General features: G+C 42.9%; 1 protein-coding gene across 5 annotated transcripts in view; it reads right to left on the reverse strand.

Moving 5' to 3' along the window:
* Positions 1-26,179, reverse strand: part of AMBRA1 (autophagy and beclin 1 regulator 1) — a 137,763-nt gene that overhangs the window by 61,757 nt on the left and 49,827 nt on the right. For 4 of the 5 annotated variants that reach the window (XM_054197793.1, XM_054197795.1, XM_054197792.1 and 1 more), the window contains 2 exons: positions 21,415-21,498; positions 20,753-20,853 (listed from right to left, as the gene is read on the reverse strand). In XM_054197793.1, the coding sequence (XP_054053768.1) occupies positions 20,753-20,853; positions 21,415-21,498 (185 nt within the window). The remainder of the gene's footprint in view (positions 1-20,752; positions 20,854-21,414; positions 21,499-26,179) is intronic. The other variant, XM_054197796.1, reaches the window with a different exon arrangement.

Raw genomic sequence — 26,179 nt, forward strand, 5'->3', positions numbered from 1 at the left:
CTTTGAACCTGCACATGAGGACATGTTCACAGCCCTCCTCCATTCTAAGCTTCCAGGAATAGCAGGTGACTCTCCAAACCAAAATGCCACATCTTTCCTGACAAGAGTTAAAGTTTCACAAAATCCCATGAAGGTGAACTAGGAAGGTCTCAATACCTAATCTGTACTGTGTGTCACTTGGGCTCCTCCATCTGCCAGCTCTGCCCCTTGCAAGCCTCTGCTCTCTCCTGTCACTCACTAAGTCCCTTGCATCATTTCCAAGCCCTTCATTAAATGCTGTTGGAAGTCTGCTTTTTAACCTTCACGTCTGTGTTTATTCTCTGCACAAAAACAGAGCGAAATCTGTGCCTGGCAGGCATTTCCTTTTGTAAAACTCCTTCTTCTTTCCCTTTCTGACTTTTCAGAGCATGAAATGTGCCTGCTAATCCTAATTGCCTCGGATGGAGAGTCGCAGAGACCAGACAAAGGGGGCAGCCTTCCACCAAGGAGCTGTGAGCAGGCACCAGACTCTAAGCTCTCGAGTCCCCAGAGCTCCCATCTCACTTTGCCACATTTCTGAAGAACACAAGGACAAACTTCCCCAAGTAGCTATACCAGGAACAGGGACTTGCCTTCCCAGACTTCCCCTTTCCTGCTGAAATGGCCCTGCCAGCACAAGAGCCCATCTGAGCTCATTGTGCGATGTGACCCAAGCTGGGCAGAGTCCTCAAGTATTGCTGCTGTATGTCAAAGCAAAAAAGCTATATATCTGACTTTTAACAGTCATCTGCCTGTCTGCATCCTGGTGCTGGCTCTCTTACCAAAGAAAAAGTTTGCAAGGTTCCACTGGCAGGTCCACAGCGGGCCTTTCCATTAGCAGTGCCTTGTTTAGTAACACAGGCACTGAGAAACTGAATCGTTATGGTATTAAGACACTTTTGCCTCCAACATCATTAAAGAAGTTAACTTTCTGGTCTAGCAGAGTTTGTCTGGATTCAGAGGAACATTTCCACTGCAGCAACAAAAAACTCCTTCACAGGGTTGCTGTCGTTGCCTAACCAGAACGCCCCTACCACTCAAGGCTAATGCTTGTGTCCTCCACAGTTGTCACACCACCCACATTGTCTACTAGGCCAACTGCAGTTCACTCGTCTAACATAGACGCTAACGCAGTATCAGACTAATCCAGCCTTGCCAAAACTGCTGTATATAGTTTTAGATATTTCAGAGCTCCTGCAATATTCTTGAGATTTTCTTGTAGTGGATGTTTGCCAAGACACTTGCCAACTTCAGCCCATATTCCACACAGGTTATACTTTATCATCAACTCCATAGCTCGTACATTAGTGTGGCCACAGTTTCAGTTCACATCAAATAATTTGTCCCTTGAGCAGAGGCTCAAATAGTGTTGTAACAACAGTCCCATCTAACCAATATAGCTACGCCAGCAGATAGATGCAAAAATAACAAGTGAAACTGCTTTTACACAGAAGAGCCTTTTTCATTGCGAGTATGCATTTTAACTAACATGAAATCCTATTAATCCAAACAAATCAGCAAGCCAAATGCCTGCTACCGCCTCTGCAGCTCTTACTGCAAGAATGTATGCTTAGCACAACTTTAAATGTGCGTGTCTTATGCCAAAACACTCATCTGCAGTGGAAAAAAACTCAGCAGTATCTTTGCAGAGTACATGCACGCCTTATCAACCACCAGGTTGCAATAATACAAACTTCCACTAATCCAAGAAGCAGTGTGTTCCCTAGAAGGGTTTGAATTCCTGAGATTTAACTGTGTATTAGTACAACACCACGCTTCCAAACTGGAGCCACTTTTCATTGTGGAAATAGCAGTATGCGGTATTAATAAAACCTCCAAGCTTTTATTCACACATTCAAAGCCTTGTACTTGCCAGTGAATGGAAGACCTGCAAAAATTCTTACTATCCTTAAACACATTTCAGGACTGCTATATTACAGCACAAGCCCTGTGCATCCAAACTTGCAATGAAAACGCTGTGTTAGCTGAGTGACATGGACTGAGCTACCACCACAATACAGAGCACTAAGATAAACACGCTCAAGGGTTGATTACATTTCACAGTCATAATATCCTGTGAGCAGGATAGGTCTGTTGAGGAAATACTTGTCTGTTCTGAATCTGTACTCCTCCAGGGGAGGTTAAGATGAAGTCACATGCTCTCAGAGAAAAATGCACCTCCATTAATAAGAATGCAGGTCCTGACAACTTAAATAAATTCCATATAATAAACTAACAAAGTGTCCTAGGGGAAAGGAAGAGCTGACAGGTGGCATTTATGAAATATATTTTAAGAGTGCGCTGTACTCATTAAGAGCTTCTCAGACTGGTGGGTCCTGCACAGTTGCTGTGTCTGCAAAGAAAACAGGCACTAACCTTCCGTGGGGAATACAAAGCTGGAAAGAAATTGTTGAAGGGAACAATTTGTATGGGATCCCCAGTCTGATGGGCAAAAGAAGAGAAGGCAGGACAGGAACTGGGAACTAAGAAGCCAGGCTCAGTGTTTCCTGGGTAAAGCAGTGAACAGGGAGACAACCAAAAAAAGCAGAAAACGAGCAAGCAGGGAAAACACAAAATCTAACAACAGTTTAACTAATGAGAAGGCAGTTTAAATTTAAAGCATCACAAGATGGAAAGGAGGAAGCTCAGGCTGGAAGAACACAGTGGAGAGACCACATTGTTTCAACTGGAAAAGAACAAAGTAAGAGAAACCTACAGCAAATAAAGCACTTGGCTCTCGCAATGCTTTGAATATTTTTTGATGGAGGAATTTTTGAGGGTGGTTTGAGATGACCTAAATGACAGCAATGGAAACAAGACTCATTCCTTATCACCACTAGCAGGTTCCAGCACCTGGGCGAATCCACAGGGATCTCCACATAGAGCCAATGCAGAGATTCAGGCTCAAGGGGTGACCCAGATCCTGGGGTATGCAGAGATGGACTGACAAAGCACACAGGTGCACACCCTGACGGACCACTGTGTAACAATGTGAAAGTAACGGTGTGACATTCAGACCAGAGATGCAGCATCAGAGCTCCCAGAGGGCAGCAGGACTCCCCCACGGAGTTCAGCCAAGCTCATAACCTTGCAGTGACTTACATAAACCAGTGCCACAGCGGAGTTCAACCCAGACAGGTCCAAGCCACTGCAATTACAAAAGCAACTACAAGACGAAAAGAGAATAACGCTTTATCCCATTATTTTAAGGAGTATTAAAAATCAAACTCAAAGCCACACACAGAAAAATTAAGACCTACACTCAAGACAGTGCATCCTAGCTACTCAGCATGCAGACTCTGTGCTGCACAAGGGATGGATACTTCAGATGGGTTTTATTATTTTTTAGGGCAGACTTGACCTTAATCCAGCTTGAATTATCTCATAATACTTCTAGAGGATACTAAGCATAACTGTCCAAGAAGCTGCTATCCAATATAACACCACAGCTACTCCACACAGCATTTATAAGCAAGAGTGGAAGGAAATTCAGACGATGAAGGTAGGGCAATCACAATTTACTCATTTGCGGTAAGATTTTAGACTATACGCAATCAAGATTTGGAGCAGGCCATGCTTTACTGGAGGTTCGGGTCACAAACCAAAAAGAAACTGTGGTGAGAGGCTCCAAGATCTCATCCTCCCAGCAGCAGAGACAGAGGTCCAGTTCCTATTAGATCAAAGAATCAACAGTGGTACAGCCTAGAAGATGATGAGCACTCCAGGTCAGCCCAGGAGTCAGTGTAAAATTATAGTCCCAAAGGCTTCACAAGTAGGAGGACAGCAAAAGTTAGGTAGCAGCTCACTAAAAATCACAGGACTGGAGGGACCGACATCCAGTTACAGCCAGTTTCTTTGCAAGCAGAGAAGTTATGACAGGGCTTTGCCTTCAGCTTTCACTGTTTCCTGTGTTAACAGACAAGCATATACCTAGCGAACGAGGGGTCTTCCATGGAACCTCAACAGCCAAGCTGGGCAAGACGACAGATACACACTGCCCTCGCACCCCTTCTACGCATTCCACATAGAGGACTCAATCAAGTCCTTAGCTACATGCTTTCTCACCTCACCTTTCAAAATCTTGGCAAATCTGTTAATTTCACATGGCCTATAAACTCCTCTGAACTTCCTGTTACTGACTCCCTCCCCACCACAACTTAATGTCGTCCAGCATTTACCATCAGCCCGTCTCTCTCATTCCATCTTGCTATGATTTCCAGTTTATAAGCACTCTTAACTATTTGTCTACCCTCAGCCCTCTTTCTCCTGCATCTTCTTTCCCTTCCAGTCTTGTCAAAGTAGTTGTGGATTTCCTTCTTGCTTTTCAGTGCCCTCATAATGGGAGTTTGGGAGCGTGTATTGGGGAGGGTAAGGGGGGTTGGGGGTGATGAGTGTTTGTCTCCTTCCCCCAGTCATGCTCCCCACCAGATTTTTGAGACTGACCTACCCCTGGTTCCCATTCCACCATCTATTGTGAGACAACTCTAATGAAAACTGTCACCAGACCAATTTCCTCCACTACACAACTTATCTCTTCTACTATGGCACCTCAGGGAAGACAGAGAGATCTGACTGGGTTGGTCTGTCATGAACCAAAAGACAGATCCTCAAACAACTCATGTGTGTAGCACACCAGGAGACACACATCACATGGATGGGAGCATGCATGCCCACACCGTGAATGCTAATACGAACAATTGTTTGAAAAAAGACAGTGTTTCTCCAGCTTAACTGAAACCCACGCCTGCAATCCCAGCTGCCTCATCACCACCTTTGACTCATTCCTCAAACCCTCCCCTCCTCCAGCTTCCATTTCTCTCTGTGCAGAATCTCAGTTGCTTATAAGAAAATTACAGTGACTTTACTTCCTCCATCCCTTCAGCCTTCCCTTCCCCTCCTGGAGTTTCTCCCATCACATACAGAAGCACCTTCCCAAGCACTCCACTGCCTTCTATGCACTCCACCTGCCTCTATGATTTTAACCCCTTCTCCCTATTCCTTTCGTGCCAATTTCCATCCCTTGCCATTTGCCAGTACACATTTTTATGCTCTTCTCTTTCCTCTCACAATACAAATATGCATTAACTCCTTGCGTCTCTAAATTCCTGAGACCCTGGGTCACATTTTGGATATCTTAGGTGAGAAGGGGAACTGCATTCACTCCCATGTTCTTCTCATCTCTAGCTCTCAAACTGCATCATGTGAACTCCCGGCAGTCATTTTTCTTTTTCTGACGAGTCCAGTTTGTTTCCTCTCCAGCCTACCTTCCATCTCTCAAATACTACTAAAGCTGCTCTGCTTCTAGTGACCTCCTTCCTGGTCGAAGCTCAGGACTAGTAGTCGAACTGTCATCATTATACCATACTTAGCAAAAGCGATAATATTTTTGATTCTTGGATTACTCCTCCCTTGCCTTCTGTGAATGACTTCCAAAATTACCAATCTCACCACCCCCAAAGATGCTGAAGGAGACAAATGAGCAATTATGAACATCACCACAACTTCTTCCACACTGATCTCTGTGCTTGCTGCCAGCTCTGAAGTTATCTGATGGGTCATAAGCCACACCTACGTACTCCTTCCCACCCATTGCTGCAAAAACAGGTGGGTTGAAGCAGGTTGACACAGCTGAAATTGTACAGAGTTTCAGGCAGTGCTTGAAGCAAGGGAAAGAGATGTGAATCTTTTTCCCAGATCAGCAAGAGCTGGACTTAGAAGCCAGGCTACCAGGGAATTCAGCAGGACCTGAGAGCCCACAGCAGTTAACCTTGATAGAGGCTGGCTCACAGCTCCTACTGATTTCGAACTCTCAGAAACATGATAACTCCTGAGTGCCGGGGCTGCTGGACTACAGCCCACATCAGGCTCAGCAGGAGAGTGTGTCAACCTACTGCTCAAGAAAGCAAAACACAGCTTCCTTTAGTAGCACTGACTTCCAGCTCCTGCTTAATTCAAAACCAGCTCTCTGAGCTCCTGAAGACACTGGAGACCATTCCCTCTTCTGCCCCACTCCAGAGGTGGTGCTATACTAATTTTTTAAAAACAGGAGGTGGGGAGAGGGAGACGTATATGGCGTGCACCTCCACCCTCAGTTCCTGTTTATATTTGTTAGTGTACAAAACCTCCTGCTGTCTGCATTTACTTCTGACTGAGTTCTGACGCAAGGAATTAAAAAAACGGTATGGGTTTATATAGTGCTCTCATCATGAATAGGGTCTGTGTTTGCTATTGCACAAATACTGTTTGGATCCTCTGCTTGGTTTTCTTTAAGAATTTCTCTGTCTCATGCAGGACACTTAACCACCTTCCACACATTTAACACTCCAAAAAACGTTAATAAATGCAGCTTCTATGTTTTCGGAGAAGTCCACAGCCTACACTTAATTCTCTAGGCTCTGCCCTTGCCAAGGGCATGTTCCAAAACTCCTCCAGCCTCCACACTGAGAGGGTGACTTCTCAGTCTGGCTCACATTAACCTAAACCACACCGGTAAGGTAAACCCATCAGGGATGAACAAACCCACAGCCCAAAAGTAACTCCAAAAAGGCAGACAAGTTGTGACTAACCTTACAATACCTTCCCATACATCTTCCCCAACAATCAAGGAAAGCCAGCTGGCCAGAAGCATAAAACCAACAGAGAGAACAAGCTGAGGTAACGATACTATGTGGAGGGAAAACTATCACTGCAGAATCTAATAGCTAGAAACAACCTTCAATTTGCATACACTAACTGGTAACAGATTGATACATTAATGCTCAGTTATTAAAAAAAAAAACAAAAACCAAAACACACCAGCTTCAGGGTAGCAAGCAGAAGGATCCAGTGCTACAATCCTATCTATCTGGGAAAGGGAGCTAGGAATCAGTACACGGCATCCTTATCAGATTCCTTACACAACATACAACTATGTTGCCATAGCAAGAGCATCCTCCATCTCTATGCCAGGATGGCTATAAAAATGTCTGTGAAGATATTCTATATTGGGTGTAGCAAATCTGGCTCAGGGCTTGCTTTGTGGTGGTGGTGTGTTTTGGTGTCTTTCCCCCCCCGGCCTACGAAACATGTAAGCAAAAACCACAACTGTTCTCTTCAAAGATGATAGCCAAATGTGGCAGGTCACTGACAATTCCTACCTCCTCCATGTGGTAGATTACAAGGGTTTCTGCCCCCCCTCCGCACTCTGGAGTATGGGTAATTATTTTATTCTTTTTCTTTCCCCTTTAAAAAGGGGGCAGCAAGGTGTGGGAAAATACTTTTATGGCTAAGTGAGCTTTACCACCCACAAAGAGACAGGTCCCCAAGGGGCCCTCACCGCCCACAAAAAGATGAGTACTTCTGCAAAATCTCACCCCTTCTGATATAATGATATGTAGAAATTCATCGCTTTAACAATGCACACAAAAGGAATCAGCCTGCACCCTTCACTTTTAAGAACATCGTCATCTCCCTCCAACACCTTTCTGAATCTCAAAGCCAGCTTTAGCTTCCCAGCCACCGATAAAAAGAAAGGCTTATTGGGACAGTCTGCATCAGCAAATACAATATACGATCTTTCTCAGATTCAGCGCTCACTTCCACCACTGGGCACTGGAACAGAATACGTCTCATGACATACTGCAAGTGGCTAGCAGGACGTCTCCTGCACTGGGACCACAGAAGACATCCCATCGAGACTCCTGTACATATATCAGGAACTGTGGGACCAGTAGTATGCTCATGAACTTCCCCTTGAGCCCAGGCAACAATTTTGCTAGTATAAACACTCCATGCACTGGAAAAAAACCCACCTGTTTCAGCAATTAGCTAACATAAGGTCAGTGGTGAACTTTATGCAGCAGGACTTTAAGAAATAAAGAAAACCCTAACACCACTACTCAGACATCTGCCATTTGTTTCCAGTCTAAATTGGTCTGACATCAGCTTCTCCATCTTTCTATGCCTTTTGTCTATTGAATGAAAGGGTGCTCTAGAATGAAAGGGTGCTCTATCAGAAATCTTTCCCCCACATAGATATATCTACACCAGACAAGTAACAATGACTACCTACTACTACTTTGATTAGCTAAGTGCATTAAGCTTATGTCATTCTATAGCTGAAGTCTTCCTCAGCTGATTCTTCCTTCAGCTACTTTGTGTCTGCACTTCAGAAGGGCTCAAGAGTTGCACATGGATTTGCTCACCATCTGGAATGCTGCTAATAAGATCATATAAAAAGATAACAACAGTTTCATAATCCCTGATATTGCCTGCCCATATAAGATCTTAGAGCTATGTCATTATGACAAGAATTCATATTCCCTTGGTTCACGTGCAATTCCCCAAAGACGTTTTCAGAGGCACTACTTTGCCTGAAACAAACCTTCACAAACTGCAAACAGGATACCCATTACTTGTCCCCCAAGGTATCTAATCTCACTCTGGGCTATTGTAATATTTACTTACCCACAATGTACCATTGCCTGGATCACCACTGGGAAAGAAGCGAGTGCAGGAAAGATCTGCTCTCCAAGTAAACAGATTGAGATTGCCACTGTCACACTCCACATTTTACTATCTACAGACAAAAGTGGATTGACCCCAGACCCCAAACACCCAGTTCTTTGAAAGGCCAATAGCAATAGGCTGGTAACATTGAACACTAGGCTCTTAAGAGTGCTTAACAGCTGGCTTGTTTGAAATACATCTTGCCTCAGAGTCATTCCATAAAACTGCTTCCTTTAACTGTCCAGAATCCTCCCTATTGTTTCAGCCTAATTCAAGGCTTTGAATACTACTCTGCTCCCATTTGAACCATCTTCCACAAATGCACATGGAAGACTACTACCCGGCTGGTAACAATAACCCTGCAATTACACCGTCAACTCTTCTGGGGAACATGACGGTAAAAGTGTAATTATCACTTCAAGGTTCTGTATTTGAGACCTCTAAACCCTTTAATAGTACTTTCTCATGTGGATGACAAAATCATACACATTTCTCTACCAAACTTCTCTCGTGGGGCAGCACAACCAAGGACAATGTACAGCAAACATCTCCGCAACTCCTGAAATGCAGCCAGTCACAGGCAGTGTCTGGTGCACTTGAGTAAACGCAGATCTTTCCAACTACTGCTAATCTCAGTGCAGTCGCACTTCCAGATACTAGCCAAAAATCCCCTGACACCTCAGACCTCATTAAGCATATCCTGTAAAACAAAGTGGTCTGCACTCACTCTGACCAGAAAAGTTACACTCATTCTAATCTCACTTGCAAATAAAGTTGTAAATTATGTTCATAACATACAGCAGCTAATCCACGCCAACTCTATGGACACTTAAACTACACAAGTAGAGGACTGAGGGGTTTTCAGCTTTCAGTTCAGCTTACCAAAACAAACTGAAAATGAGAAACTCTTGGTACAGCCATCAGGAGGTTTTACAATAGGCTTAGCAGACAATGCCACTACATGCAACCAGATGCAGCTGTACCTACTGCTGAAATGTGGTGTTTAACACACCTTTAGCTAAAACAAACTATTCTCACCTATGTTGAACCCAAACGTTGTGTAACTGCTTCTGTGCACTCATATAATTCAGAGAATCACTGAAGACTGAGGATGGAAAGGATCTCTGGAGCCGCTCTAGTCCAATCCCCTACTCAAAGCAGGGTTAATTACAGCAGGCTACAGGGGACTATCTCCAGGCAAACTTGAGTATCTCCAAAGATGGAGACCCCACAACCCTCCTGGGCAACCTGTTCCAGCATTTGACCACTCTCACACAAAAAAAAAAAAGTTTTCTTAAATTCAAATGGAATTTCAATTTGTGTCCGTTGCCTTTTGTCCTTTCACTGGGCACGACTAAGAAGAGCCTAGCTCTCTTGTCTTCATTCCCTCGGTTATTTATACACATTGAGAAGATCCACTTCCGAGCCCTCTCTTCTCCAGGCTGAACAGTCCCAGCTCTCTCAGCCTCTCCCCTCAAGTCAGTCTCCAATCCCTTACTCATCTTTGTGGCCCTTTGCTGCGCTCATTCTAGTATGTCCATGCCTTTCTTGCACTGAGGGCCCAGAATTGGACAAAGCACTCCAAATGTGGCATTACCAGGGCTGAAAAGAAGGATCACTTCCCTCAATCTGCTGGCAATGCCCTTCCTAATTCAACCCTGTACACTGTTGGCCTTCTTTACTGCAAGGCCACATTTGGTGGCTCATGTTCAACTTATTGCCCACCAGGACCCCCCAGGTCTTTTTCTGCAAAGTCACTTTCTTGCAAAGTTGCAAAGCCAGTAGGTCCACAGCCTGTACTGGTGGATGGGGTCATTCCTCTACAGGTGCAGGACTTGGCATTTCTCTTCACTGAATTTAGTAAGATCTGTTGGCCCATTTCCCTGCCTATGAAAGTTCCTCTGACTAGAAGCACAGCTTTCTGGTTCATCACCTATTCCTCCCAGTTTTGCTGAGGGTGCACTCCAACCCATCATCTGGGTGATGAATGAAGATGTTAAACAGTATGCATTGTCCCCAAGCAGATCCCTGAACAGGCCAAAGTCTGTTTTCCTAAAGAGCTTTTCCCACAATGCTGTCTTGTAGATACTTCCTTATTTATCTGCATATGCCCAAAGTGGGCCTCTTTTGCCCATTTTGAGGCATGAAACCAAAAGAGCAAGACATGACGAAAGATCCAGAAAACATCCCGTTACAAGACATGAGGCTAATTCACTTACAAATAAAACTTGATTACAGTACTCATGCATTTGCTTAGCTAATATGTTAGCTTGTGAGGCATAAGAAACAATATTTTAAATGCATCCGGGAACTGCAAAACAGTTGCCACAAGCCCTGCTGCAGCAACAAAACTGCTGCATTATCTTCCCACATACAGGAAATCAAGATGTTACGTTTCTTATAAAACCAAAACTCTACCTGCTGAGTCCTGTAGCCGTGTTTTGAGTATGAAATGTGAAAGAGACACACCACCAAGTAGCAACAAGGAGCGTACCTACAGTGAGCCTCCTTGTATCACATCTAGCACAGCTTCTGATCAAGTACCAGAGCTTGTTGCCTACTACACTACTTACAGGTTGAGACAGGTCCACAGTCTGTCACATCAATGCACAACACACAGCAAGAAGAGGCACAGAATAGGAAGGAGAAGAAATTAATAAACAGGTCACAGCACTGTGCAACAATAGGAAGCATAAATGTTGAGGAGGATAACATAGGAGGAAGTCACATGAGTGTTTATTGAGTCTCTGAGACTGATGTGGTCTGAGAAAGAGCTCCTGCAAGCAGGCACATTCACTCACACTGTAAAATCAAGTTCCATACCCCCAGCCAGCAGAATTATTTTCGCAACAATGCTGCACACCAAATGATGGTAGCAGTACCATCATTTCACAGGTGGAAACAAGAAAAAAAAAATCCCTATCACACAAGGCTTATTTATCTTGAGCAGCGAGTTACGATGCACTGTCTGACTGGTCTCAAAATATCCATTAATACTTGCCGTCCAGAATAAGTTTAAAAAAAAAAATCTCAAAAAAACTAGAAGAAAAAGCTGCAGAAACAGAGAAAGGGTACAGCCTCTCCCAAGAAAACTTGACTACCTGCTGTAGACAGTGGTAGGGCTTGCGTACTGAGGGTTGGGGGGCGTAAGTTAAGAGCAACTCCACCTTTTCAGTGGACAGTAGAAAATAAAGAAAGCAGGTGAGCAGCACTGATCAACAGCAAACCTATATGCTACGTTGGCACTGCCACTCTGCCAAGCGGTGTTTACTTCTGGAAGCAAAGCACCCACGAAAAAACACCTTCCATACAAACCAAAAGCTGTTGCTTTCCCTCCTCTCAGAGTTCCTGCTTTCTTTGTTTCTTATACCACCTTGTTGCTTTTGTTTAATCCTTCTGCTCAGATTCCTCTCAAGATATCATCCTTTCTGCACCTAGCATCATGGCAGGATGCAACCTGCCTAATTTTAGGCACGTAAGGTATCCACAGCAGAAAGGTACTCTTCCAAAGTTCCCTATATAATGAGTGATAAATAGGCTGGCAACTCCACAGAAGATTCAGAGCACCTAAATTCATCTCACTTCAGGTGATGAATCGGAGCAGAAGCTTCTCTTTCTCTGCCAACTACACAGGAAGCTTAGCCTCCAAGTCAGATGCCCCCAAAACTACAGTGTAAATACCCCGCATAGCGCACCTAGCTGTGGATCCTTATTTCTAGTTGATTCACATATCTCTCAACTAACACATTCCCAGACTTCGCAGACTGAGATGAACAACGGCTTGAGCTGCAAAATCATAAAGGAAAGACAAGAACAAAAAGGACTGAGCAAGAACAAGTTTTAAAGCACTAACAACACTTTTTGACTCTTCAGTTCACCTTTATTGTGCAACATTTAAGAGACTTTTTTGGACTGTCTCCAGTTCTCAGATGTAAAAAGGCAGCTCTTTCCACATAAAGACATTGATACACAAAATACTACAAATTTATTTTAGAAATTAAACTGGTTTGGGAGTCACTCAAGCCTTGAGAGTACTCTAGTCTCCAGAATCTAATAAGGGATAGCATCTTACAAGGGTTCTGATGCAAGTTCATTCCCTCCATCCTTCAATCTCTAGTGCTTTGCACTCTTACTGTCCAAACCAAAGAATTCAAACTGGATCTTTTCACAGCTGACGACGGAGAAGTGTTTGTGCCCACAGAGCACCATTGCTGTTAAATGGAAGGAGCAAGTGAGCAGAAGCATAGAGCAAGCAGGGCATTATAAGCAGACAGCCAGACTAACAGTCTTCCATTCCAGCACACAAAGTATCCTGACGCTTTCTAGGTGTCTATGCTTGTTGCACGCAACAGCGTACAGCAGGAGTGGACATCAAAATGAGGATGAGTAACCACACAGATTCTCACTGCAGAATTTGATATTTTGGATGAGAGGGAAAGGCTAACTGGAAATAACACACAACCTTTTCCACCACACAAATGCATACGTTAATGGCTTTTGCTCCACATTACCAGCCATCTCCTTTCAGGACGCATCTCGCTAGATCAGAGAACTAAACCCCTTTGGCTCACTGGTTTTATCTGCATTAAAACCAATGCCACCAGCTTGGGAACTTTTGTGGGGTCTTTGCACAGGACTAGCGTTTCAGAAGAGATGGCCTGTGGGTCATTCAAATGCTAATGGCATCAACTACCTTTTGGCCTTCATTGTGCCAAGGTACATTGCTACAGGATGACACAGATTACAGCATGAGAAAAGGGGCAGCTGGACTGCCTATTAAAGCACAGAGCCGTAAAAAACAAACTCACTGGTGTCTTGTAATACAGTGAAAAATGACTGATGTACTATAAAGACGGACCTGCTAGGGAAAATGTAGCATCTGTGGATCAGCTATCCAACCCCTGTGTACCCACAAGAAGTTATGTATTACCAGTTGGTTTCTAGGCTTGTCATTTTTAAGCATTAACAAACTGATATGTACCTTCTGGGAGAGAGATTTCATTTTAAGAATGCTTGCTAAGAAGTTCACCTTCTGACCACAGTATGGTGTGGTATAACCCTGTAGTCACAGCCATAGAATCTATGAAGTAGAAGTCAACAATGGATCTAATACTAAGATAAAGTTAACTCACAGAATATGACTTTATTCTGTCTTCCAATCCATCTGGAACACCAAACTATCAGGAGATTTTATTTATGAGATACTCCACCATGATCGAGGAGGAAATTTAAAAGCTTTCATCGTCACCCTCCCTGGTTCAAGAAGGACAGGGAACTGCTGGAGAGGGTACAAGCAAAGGGCTACAAAGATGATTAGGGGACAGGAACACCTCTCTTATGAAGAAAGGCTGAGGGATTTGGGTCTCTTCAGTCTGGAAAAAAGATGGCTGATGGGGGATCTTATCAATGCTTATAAATACTTAAAGGGTGGGTGTCAGGAGGATGGGGCCAGGCTCTTTTCAGTGGAGCCCAGCGACAGGACAAGACGTCACAGGCACAAACTTGAGGATAGGAAGTTCCACCTAAACACGAGGAGGAACTTCTTTGAGGGTGGCAGAGCCCTGGAACAGGCTGCCCAGAGAGGTGGTGGAGTCTCCATCTCTGGAGACATTCAAAATCCACCTGGACGCGTTCCTGTGCAACCTGCTCTAGGTGACCCTGCTCTGGCAGGGGGGTTGAACTAGATGGTCTCCAGAGGTCCCTTCCAACCCCTACCATTCTGTGACTCTGTGAAAGCTGCTCTAGGAAAGCAGCAGTTGGAAAGAGGAAAATGCAGATGAGAGCTGAGGTCCAGCAGCTCATGGGCTGCAAGTGTGTTTTTAGAATACATGAAGCAAGTTTATAAGTGAACACTTAAATAAGAGTATGTCACACAATTCAAGTCTTCTCCATACTTCCAAAATCCTACTGTCTTCAAAAGCTTAAGTACCATGTTGAGAAAATCTACAACTCTGAGGATACCTCTCACCACGTCCACAAAGGCACACTTTCCACTCCCTACTGTAATGAGTTCATGCATTTGCAATTCAGCACTACAGACTCTTTTCTTCCCTACATTTCTGCATGAAAGGTTGCACTTTCACAGAAATTATAAACAGTTCTCAAGTCTGCAATGAAGGTAACAGGTATCTCTAGCTCTCAAGTCGCAGAAGAACCTGAGGCATATTTTAAGCCTCTTATGTCGTTTCATGTCCACTAACATAGATCACAGAAGTACCACAGAGAATTAGGTTACTCAAAGGTTCATATCTTTCCACATTAAGCTGTACCCAAGAGACTTATAACAGAAACACACTCCATAGAAAGCCACCTGGCTATGTTCATGGATTGTATTACTCTACAGATCTCTCTATTGTGAAAAGCAGGATGAGATCAGGACACTAATCCAAATTCTTGTAGTTGTCTTAGATGAAAAGGCACAAGCAGGCTAATACCAAAAAGCCAATGATGGACAGCTGAAGGTACAGATTCAAAACAACACTCAAGTCTCAGGCAACTGTACAGAAAGCCTTATCAGAGAACACATATCTACTAATAGTGAGAAAAACAAGGGTACAGAGACAACTGGGATGTGTTTTCCCATTAACTTTTTCTGGCCTTATGGAGCTCTCAAGTCATCTTAGTCATACTCTGTAGAGCTGTGCATCACCGCAAGCACATTTGAAGGATGGGGGCATCTCAGAACAGAATTCACAGCTCACTGACACTGTATGTAACAGACTAGGATTAGGTCAAGACGACTTGAGCCATGGGAGACAAGCACACCTGCAATGCCAGAGGAACTGGAGAATCTGCCTGCAATATGGTTTCCAAGGCAACCAAAGCAGCCTCTTATCATGATCACTTTCATCATTAGAGCAGAAGCGAAAGGTTATGGGGCTAATTCTAGTTGCAGCAGCAACCGACACTGTATCCAATTATATGTATCACAGGCTCACCAACATCCATTTTAACTGGGTTTAGGTTAGAGCCATTCACTTGTATTTGAAATTAGCCCTTAACACTGCTAGAGTGGATCAACAGATTGGGAACATGCACCAGGAGGCACCTTAGCTAGTGGGTCTGGTTCGAAAATTTGACTGGGGAGAGGCCATCGCCCTAATTCCTCTTATAAGAACTATCACATGCTCAAATAAATCTTCCTGTCACGAAGGAGGACAACATTTATCCAGCATCTTAGCTAATTTTCATCCTGATGAAACTTCAAATGCTCTAAGAATTGCGTGTTAGCAGCTTCTGGCTGAAGTACAGAAATTCACTTGAAGGCACATGAGGTAGAATTCTCCTAGGGAGCCAAGCTTTGAAGAATGTGATAGTTTATGTGATTTTGGGTAAACAGCAGCTGTCCATTACACTTTGAAGTCCTAGATCCCAATTAAAGGCAGGCTATCAACCAATTCTTAGCTTCACCTATAGCCTCAGCCCCACCCCAGTGTAACAAGCCACAGACAGCCAGTTTTGGCAGCCTCAGCAGAGACAGCCAAAGCTGCACTATTATTACTTTTCTAGCAGGTCATAGACATGGGCTATGGAAAAATCTGTAATATCAAGATCATTCTTTGAATACATGTAAGTGTTCGGTCTCTGGTCTGAATCTATTACCCTGAAACAGCAATGAAATTACTCAAAAACTGTAACTGTAGAGTGTTGTATCGCTCAAGTCCTTAAGCCATGCTCATTCGGGATCTCCCCATGAGGTGGAGGACTCAGAGCAACTGTGTTGGATTGCATTTAAAGAGATGAAGTCTGGTGGCAAAGCCAGAACAGACAAACATGATCTGTGTTCATGCAAGGAAAAATATTTTGTTTGTTGAGATACACATAACTGAATAGATGCCTATTAAAACAAAGTGAGGTGAGCCACAAGCATTTCACAAAGCTAGGTGACTCTATCAAACTCATAAACTTTCATCTGCAGGTCTCCTGCAGTCAGCAAACTGGCATCTGTGTCAATTTTTAAAGCCTCCTGAAAAGCTCCTTGGCAAATGCTGATTTTTGTCTTCCTCCAAGCTTCCATTGAACTGAGACTAAAGCCTTCTTTGTTCCACTATACCATTAGCATGTCTCTGTCATCCTGAAGCAGTCCATTACCAGAAAGCCTAAAGGAAAAGTTCACATAGGCAAACAAGAGGTCATAAGCACTTCAGTGGCAATGAAGTGGATCTTATTTTAAAAAGTTTTTAGTGATTTTTAAAGAAAATATATTAAAATGTACATCTCTCTAATATCAGATGCCAAAAATATCTATGACTTGGCCCTCAAATTAATGTCATGCTCGCAATGTGAATTAGGACAAAGAGAAATTTATTTAAAAAACAAAAAAAACCAAACCAACAAACCAACACCACAACCAACAAACAAACCAAAAGAAAAAAAAAACCAAACAAAACAATGGGCAGAAATATTCATCTTAAGGAAAAAACAAAAAAAAGCAGGAAGAGGTGGTAAACACAATACTGAGCCATGTGTTTCTTGGATCCAGGACCAGGCATGTTAACATTGCTGAACTTTGCAGTAGTACTAGCTCCCATTACAAAAGATGTAACCCCATCCCACAGAACGGCTCTTTGGGATCTCCTGGGAAGCACAGGGGAAGGAAGAAAAAAAAAAAACAAAAAAAACACCACACACACACAAAAAACACCCAAGAAAAAGCCCCACTCTGTTGGCCTGCAAATATCAGCGAACCCAAGAAACTAGAAGACTCAAATGGCCCCAAGATGTGGTATTGCACTTGCATTGCCATATGCAATTGGCCAGTCCTATCGAATGAGAAGCCGAAATGTGTTCACTGCTTTCATCATCACTTTAGCAAACAACCACTTTAACTGGCTTTCACTGTATGGATGTTTCCTTGGAGACCACAACCTCATCACTTACAGCAGTTCACCAAGGAGAGGAGAGTCCAGAGGGCAGCTTACAGCCCACACTACCATGAGCTTTAGAAGAGCTGCCAAATGAACTCTCAGTTTTTTTCATTAGTCTTGAAATAAAAGGGGAATGTAGAAGACTGAAAAATATGCTAGTGTTATACCAGTATTTTAAAAGGTTGAAATAGGATAAGATGTGTCAGTCTTGTCAGCATGACATTGATTCCAGACAAAATAATGAAAAAGCTGATACAAGACTCAGTTAATAAAGGATTAAAGGAGGACAGTGTAATTACTGCCAATCAACATAGACTTTACAGGAAAATATAACTTGTCAAACTACCAACACTTTTTGGTGTGATTACAAGTTTGAACGCTAAAGGTAGCAATGTTGATGCAATATATTTTCACATGGTGTTTTACTTGGTGCCAGAAAGCACAGTGATGCAGCATATTGTATCAGCTAACAGATAGGTCTAAACTGCACCAGTAGATAAGGAGTCAGGCAGGAAGGTGCTACTGGGATTCGTCATTGTTCCAGGGCTACATGCAAATTAGGCTGCTGGCATGAGATATCTCTGTCTGTCATGTTGACTAGTATCGCTTCGTTCTCCCCCTGAACTCCCACCTACTCTACCCATCTGTTGCCACCTTTCCTATACTTCCCCTGGAAGTGTCTTGATGCAGGGATGGCCACCAGTCCCTGTCTAGTACAAAGGACTCTCTAATCCTGACCTAAGCCCTGCCTGCCACATCATTCTGCCAAACCTACTGTGTTGCTGCACTAGCCCGTCTGCTTAGATAACCTCCAATTTTTAGTGGTTCATTAAATCACGCGGCTCTAAGAATTTATTCACAAGGCAGTCTTTCCTACCATGGAGCTATTGTCTGTAACAATTGCATGAGAACAATACTTGAACAATGGAAAGCTGTTCACATAGAACAGACAGCTGAAAGTAAACGTGGACAGAACCTGACAGCAAGAGCTTTGACATTAAGAAATTTAGTCAGTACACCACCAAGTAATTCCTACACCATAAGACCTCCGTCTGTTGCTTTTATTTCCTCTCTGCATATGACAGTAAGTGGGGAGGGGACAGGAGAAGTGTAATTGGGTATATTTCCCTAAACAACAGCTCTCACTCATACTTGACTACAGAAGTCTACCATCAATTTTTAGAAAGCTGTCAGGTTAGGAATACGGGGTGGGGGGGGGCTTTTGGCATCTTTTCTCAAATGCTGTAGAGGTTACATAAGAAATACATTTAGCATTTATACACTTAAACATAATTCAGAAATGACAGTCTAGATACATGGTAGGATGAAGCAATTTAAGGCACTCAAGCTTAGATTAGCCTGTGTTAATGGGAAGACAGATGATTGATTTTTCCCTCAGCCAAGGCTGGCAACCTCACCCATAATTACCAGGCCAGGGTTAAAGCACTTTTGAGCTTCAGTAGAGGTTTTTCATTATGATAGTAAAGAAAAAACTAGAACAAGCTTTGGCATAGGCTAACTAAAAAGGAAAACATACTATCAGCACTGCAACTTCCAGTGGCTCTGACATACTGAAAATCACAATGCTGCTGACCAACGTAACACAAGAAATTCTCCAACTATTCCACAGTTGCAACCTCATTTCCTAGTTCTCATCTTTCATGCCTCCACTTAATATTTACAACTTCAACTCTCCTCATTTCTGTAACACATTAACGTGTTTTTGAGCACAAATGTAAAAAACATTTTGAAAGCTGAAAGTGTAAACACATACTAAAGTAAACAGAATATTAAAATAACATATCACAAGCAGCTGCTGCATTAGGAGAATTAATTTTACATTTAAGTCAATAAATGTAAGGTTCCATGACACTGTAAGAGCTAACAGACCTTGTCTTAAGTAGGCTCAGCACAGTGCCATACAGAAAAGATTGATGATCTTTGTTGAGTCCCATGATTACAACTTCTGCCTTCTTTTGTTAATCTCAGCACACACACACACCACGAACAGCAAGTACGTGTATTTTGGGGCTCAAATTTCCTAAAATGTGCAAGAAGAAAAAGCCAGGCTGCTTCCTAGCCATTAAGGAAGAGGCGAACTGCAAGGAGGGCTGTAAGAGGGTCGAAGACAGGTGTCTCCAGCAAAGTGGGGCTGCACAAGAGTTCTGCAGTGTTGCCTGGCAGCAAGTAATTATCTGCCAGTGAGCTGTTTCCACGTGCCAACAACCAAAGCCCACACAGGCAGCAAACACAGGAAAGTACATGCGTCAGCTAAAGCTACAGGCTAGCTCCACTCTTTCCTAAGGAAAAAAAGCAGTGGTGCTCTGGAGGCTAGACTTTGGCTGAGCTCTTGCTATTACTGCACCAGGAAGGTCTATGAACCATACACTCAAAACAAAATGTCCAGAGAAACAGGAGTCCGGGAGATGCCAGAAATCTGTTATCAAAGACAAGACCACTGCCATACTATATCAGCCGTGCAAGAACAACAGTTCCACCCCAGAATGGTTGGGAAAACTCCAGTGAAGACTCTTAAGAACACGTTAGATAAATCCTGCCCAAATTAGTTTAGGTATAGTTGATCATGCCTTAAGATAAGGAAAAGGGTCACGCAGCCTCTTGAGAAACCTTTCAGTACTCCCCTTAGTGGTGGTCCTGTGATTACCTACAGGGAGGGAGAGAACCACATCCCAACCTACCTGTCCATACATTGTCCCTCATTCTCCCCCAAGATCCAAGATGAATCCCCTTGCACTGGGGTTAATTACAGAGCAATTCAGACCCAGCCAAAAAAGACCCACCCTCAAGATGTGTCATCTATAACCATCTCATTCATGAACTGCCAGCGTGTCATATCCTCCTCTCCCCCCTACCTCCCTTCCCACCTCCGCCTGCCCTTTAAGGCTCCCAAATGCCTGTGTGCTGTATGTGGTGGCAGCCGGGTTTTTTTAATATGCACATATTAAGATCCTAATTGAATCCCGCATTGCCTTGTGTGCATCTTGCCAGCCGGAACACGAACAGGGCACCCTATAATTCAATTAGAAGGACCTGCAGCAAGCTGATCATTAGTCTGTCAGGTTGTTCAGAAAAAGACATCTAGGCATAGGGGAGGAAGTTAAACAAAGGGAGAATTGTTAACAGCACCCCTCCCCAACTCATGCAGAGACTCCCATGTACATACTTGACGTGTGAAATCTGCAATGGCCAAGCACTTGAATGACAGCTCACCGCATCACTCCAACAGTCCTTTCTCTTGTTTCAGGTGACTTAACTAGAACCTCAGAAGTTGGAATGAGACTTTTCCTCACCAATCCTCCTCTACTCAGGTTCACAAGAAAAATCCTACATGACTATTGCAAACAAGGAAGTCTCATTACCTGCCAAAACCCTGTTGACAGAGGAATGGGTGGCCAAACCAGGCTGTCCCCGTTCATGGAAAATCCCAGCATAAGGCAAGTACTCTGGCAGCAAGAAGCGTCTGCAAAACAAAAAGAGTAAACTTACATGGAGAAAGACATCCCAGTATACTACAGCCCTGGATGGCAACTGCAATTACTTTGAGGAAACATGACTATATTCCAGCAGACTACAGCAGAGGGAAGGCTGGACTCCTCTGCTTAGCCAAGCACTCCACTGCCTCAAACAAAAAGCAAGTTACAGATTAGATCCTCCTCTGATCAATGTGGCTGTGAAGATCAGCATTAAGTAAACCTTTTACCTCCTACAATAGCTTTCTCATCTCAAACCAGCACATTGTGCTGAGAATCCCTGATCAGACTCTTTTCTCCTCCTATTCTGCCTTCACTCCATAGCTACAACCTGCAGGTAAGAAGCATGAGGACCATGCACTGTCCTTCAAATGTCACAGGACGAGATGATCACACTAACATGCCATCTCAGGGATGCCAGGAATTGCAAACCAAGAAAACAGCAGCCCTGTGCAAGAAAAGGAATCCATCTGAAAGCACCAGAGAGGTGTACTGCACCTGGTACCTCCAGGACTTCCACACCCATTTACTCTGACATGTACAAGCCTTACCTTGGGACAAAGCGCCCCAGCGATGGTGCAGACATGCGGGCATTCCGGGGTGCTCGGTGCCTGGATCGGTCTCCATTGTCCCTTCAGCAAAAGAAAAAAAATAATTGTACATTAAAAATACTATGTAATAAAGTATTCTCCAAGAAAAGAAAAACCCGACGACGTTACCTAGTCATCCTGAGTATGCCACTGAAATTTAATGGTTCTCTTGCATAAATCACATGCTTCTCGTGTTCCAAATTCATACAACTTACTATACCAAAGACTCCTGACAGTTTTAAATATGGGTAGCCTAATGTCCACTTTCTTCATGGTTTGACAGTGTCTCTGTGGTTTTGTTGATACTTTTGAGAGTCAATGAATCAGTGTCAGCATCTGAGCAAATGAATGAGAAACCCTATAATTTGTACTGGGAGAGTAAAAGCAAACACACCACAGTCCTCATAAGGACTTTGTTAGTCAAAGAGATTGGTTAAGTTTCATTTTTTCATTCACAGAATTGCAGGCAAAAGAACATAATTTGCAGACTACTTTATTGCGCTCCTTTCCTCAAGGTCCAATTTAAGTGCCATCACAGCTTAAGATAATCTCCCCTTTCACAAGCTTTTCTAGTGAAGCCAGAAATGTTAGGTGGTATCAGAGAAAACTGTACCTCCCCAAAAACCTCTCATTCTGTTTCACAATAAATGTATGGGCCTTCAGGAAGGAGGGTAAAGGGTCTAGTATCTATTGTCCTACAGCAGATACAGGAAAGTCTTCTTCCCCAGAGTGCAGTGCAATGCTGAACAGGTTACCCAGACAGGCTGCAGAGCTGCGATCCTTAGAATACTCAAGATAGAAGACAGACAAAGCCATGGCTGACCCAGTCTGATTTTGGCAATAACAACTGTACAACACGCAGGAGGCCAAACTGGAGCACCTCCAGAGTCCCCAGCAAATAAAATTCCTGATATTGCATTCATAGGTCACAACAGGACCTGTAATTATACGGCACTAAAACTGCAAGGAAAATAATGAGATTCCATCAGTGACTCTGGAGTTCTGAAACAGACCTCCACAGTGCTTTATTCTCCATTCAGGAATTTACTCTCTGCATGACCTTGCGCAAGCAGCAAGTCTGTTCTCCCCAGATTCCAGATCCCCATCTCTAATTGCAGCCCTATGTCTCCTTCCCAGGCAGTTGTGGGGAGAATATGACTTGCAGAGCCTTGGAACAACTAGGAAAGTAAATATTCCTTATGCAACACACTAGAAGCACATTCCTAACCCACTCCAGCAAGCTGTGCATTTTATAAATTATTTTTTTTGTTTTGCTTTTTTAAAGTCAGTGAGCAAGAAACGTGGGCTGAGAAGAAAGTCCATTACGTGGCTGTTTCCCACACACTTGAGGAACCAGGAACACAAGAGCAGAGGTTGTTCTGCAAAGCTCGTTAGCATTTCAAGCTATTTTACCAAAACCAAATCTAAATCAAAGCTCAAAACTTCCATTTCTCCTCCCACTGCAGACGCAGCATTTGCAGTTCACAGCTAAAGCCGTACCTCGCCCTGAGGTTTCTGTGTAACCAGCAGGGTTCCCAAAATCAGCAAAGTAAAAAGCTGCTGCTGTTCTTTTACCAGAGGCCTCCAGCCCATTAAGACGCGGATCAAAAACAGAAGGAATCCTGCAAACTCGAGTGCTGACATACTAACTTTTTCTGCTAAAGAGAAAAGGTCAAAGGAGATAAAAAAGTGTCACGTTCCAGATCTTGCCACACACAGTAAGAGCTAGTGAAAGTCAGACAAGAAATACACTTTTTAGAAGTCTGTGTAGCAGTGTTTGAAATAATGCTGATATGCAGCCCTAGGAGAAAAGCAGCAAAACAGTTTTCAGGGTTTGCATTCGCTTTGGACATTTACTAGAATCAGAAGATGCTTTTGAAAAGGACAAATATCAGCAAAAGGAACAACAGCAGGGCTATACCCTGCAAAACTCTCCAACTGAAGAGAATGTCTGCAGTAAGTTTCAAAAGGCATGAAGAATTGGCTCCAGCAGACAAAAGACAAAGGTGCCAAGCCTCCCACAGTCCAAATCAAGAGACCTAAAGCAACTAATCATTCAAGTTTTTTTAAAATGCCACTAGTCAATGCTCTTAGCATTCATGAAAACACTTTAGGACACAAATTTTCTAATCAATGAGACTTTCTGATGCGAGAAGTGTATCCTGTACTGTCCCATTCACTGTGCATATAACCCTCCTCCAATAACAAAAAGCCTAAAAGGGAAAAGATATAGACTAGACTTTTCTTCAGTTTTCACCATGACAGACACAGCATCTACTGATTCAAGAGGCAGCAATCTATTTTTAACATCCCCTTTAAAAAAAATAATTAAAAAAGCACCACACCCAAACTGCCACTGCCCTATAACTCAAACAGCAGAATTGGGAATGAGAAATAGTGACTATCCTCTGAGAATACTGGAATTCCTATTTACTGTAATGGAAGTGTAAGATACACTCCCCTTTGCTAAAGAGGAATATTACTAAACATTACTCTGAATCACTAATTTACAGAGTGTTTTATATCTAAACTCCCATGCTCAACTCCATGCAAGAGGGTTTTTAAGCATCTACTGCTGAAAAGCTAGAACAGCTGACATTACCCTGGTGCCAGCTGAAGATTATTTCTGCACCTTCTAAAAAGGAAAATAAAAAAAACCCACCCTACAGATCAGTGAAGATGGGTGGCACTTTGTGTTATTTCTGTACCACATACAGCCTGCTGACAGAGGGAGGAGAGCAGATGTTAGCACGACTGCAGTGCCAGCATGAAGCACTCCAGCAAGAAATGAGAAGTTTCCAAAGTTCTCTAAAGTACTGGTGAAGATCTAACACTCTTATTTTCTATTTAGTGAAAACTAGCCACAGACTTGTTAGGTAGTGATTTGCAGTGAACAGTTTAATTAACATAACCTGGAAAAGCAAATCCCCCAGAGTGTGTGCATCTACATTAAAAAAGAAAAAGCCTCTTCTGTAAAGCAACCCAATAACCTTGCAAAAGTAAATGACACAAAGTGTGCCACGGCAAGTTCTGTAACAGGGCTGAAAAGGTGTCCTACTACGCCCTTTGTCTCAAGTGCATCAGCAAATACGAACAGCACGGGGAAACTTCTGCAGTGAAAAAACAATAACGAAGGAACTCAGCAACCCATTGAGCAAGATGCAGGGAAAGAATCAGAAGTAATCAGCAGGTAAGGTAACAGACTAAATTGTCTCCAGAGGAAAACTGCAAGAACCAACAACTGGTCAAAACAACTTTAAAGGTCTGGCTCAAAATTCAGGTTAATCATAGTTTGTTCAGATACCAGTGTGGGACAAATCAAAACACGATACGGAGAATAAGAGTTGGTAGGGGAAAAATAGCATTAACACCAACACAGAATGCAGCAAGAAAAGGCGGCAATTCCCAACCATTCAGGAGATTTATGGACCTTTAATAAGGCATAAGAAGAATGAAAGTTTACCCTAAACTGGATAAGATTGTTTGGATTTTTCTGCTATTGTTTTGTTTGCTTGTTAGGAGAAAAGTTGACCAATGTAAATACAACACTGGCTCTGAAAACAGACATGGAGATGCAAAACTTTGCATCCTAAAGTTTGGAGGAAAAGGCATTTTTTTCAATTGGTAACTTGGCTACCACATTAATAACTGAGTGGATACAGAAGACAGTCAAGACTGTCAGAAAAGGAAAAAAAGCTACGTTCTGCTTTTCTATTTTGGCAAGAACTCTCTTTAATATTTAGAGATTGTTGTATCAGGAAGTGAAATTAAACACACAGCATGGGATTTCTACTGCAATCTGTTCGTCTAACTGTTCCCACTGTAGTCAATATTAAAACTCCCACTGACTACACTGCCAATAGAATTAGGTCAACAATGACCATTTTGAAAAGCCATTTAATTATCAGCGCCAGCACCAGTAAGCCACGCAAGTTCATAAGAATCAAATTATATCAAACCATGCCAATTGTTCCATATTTTCAGCATGTTCTAGCGTTTCATGCGATCCAATTTAAAATCCTAGATCAATTTCTATCGCAGAGGTTAGACACTTATATGCAATAGAAATGCTAAATAATCGGTTAAGTGTCATCTTATAATATGCTTAAGGGTTGGCACTGGATTCAGTTGCACCATCTTGCTGTTAACAGAAAAAAATACATTTTCTCAGTACTTCAAACATTAAGTATTTCCACTTACTTGCTTTCAGCTTTTTTAAGACTGTAGGAGGTTACTTCAGAGGAAATAGCACAGAGAGCAGGAGTATCACAAAGATCATATCAGGAGCTCAGAGGAGGTTTGCAGAAAATGCAAAATTATTTGGCTTTAGAGGTTGATCAAGTCTGACCCCAGATCCTCTAAAAAGGGTACCTGGAAGACGTCATATTAAACTAGCCATACTAAAGAAGCAACAGATCCTGAAATCTTGCACTTCACTTCACAGGATTCACTGCTGCTTTCGACGAAAGCAGATGACACACATCCTGAGAAGGGTGTACTCACAAGACCTGCATAGAACTACAAGACAAAGTGTGTACTATGTTTCACAAAGGGTGTAGAAGTAGGAAAAAAGGGGTATGGGGAACATTACATTTGCTAGTGATTCTAAGAATGCATCGATCACTTTCCAGCACCATCCTGATGATAAAGGGACAAACAGTGTTGGGAACACTAGGACAGAAAGTTAACTGCCAGCTTTACACCTGAGAAAAGCAGCAAATACCAG

This window comes from Rissa tridactyla, chromosome 4 (genome assembly GCF_028500815.1).
Source record: "Rissa tridactyla isolate bRisTri1 chromosome 4, bRisTri1.patW.cur.20221130, whole genome shotgun sequence".
Taxonomy (NCBI): Eukaryota; Metazoa; Chordata; class Aves; order Charadriiformes; family Laridae; genus Rissa; species Rissa tridactyla.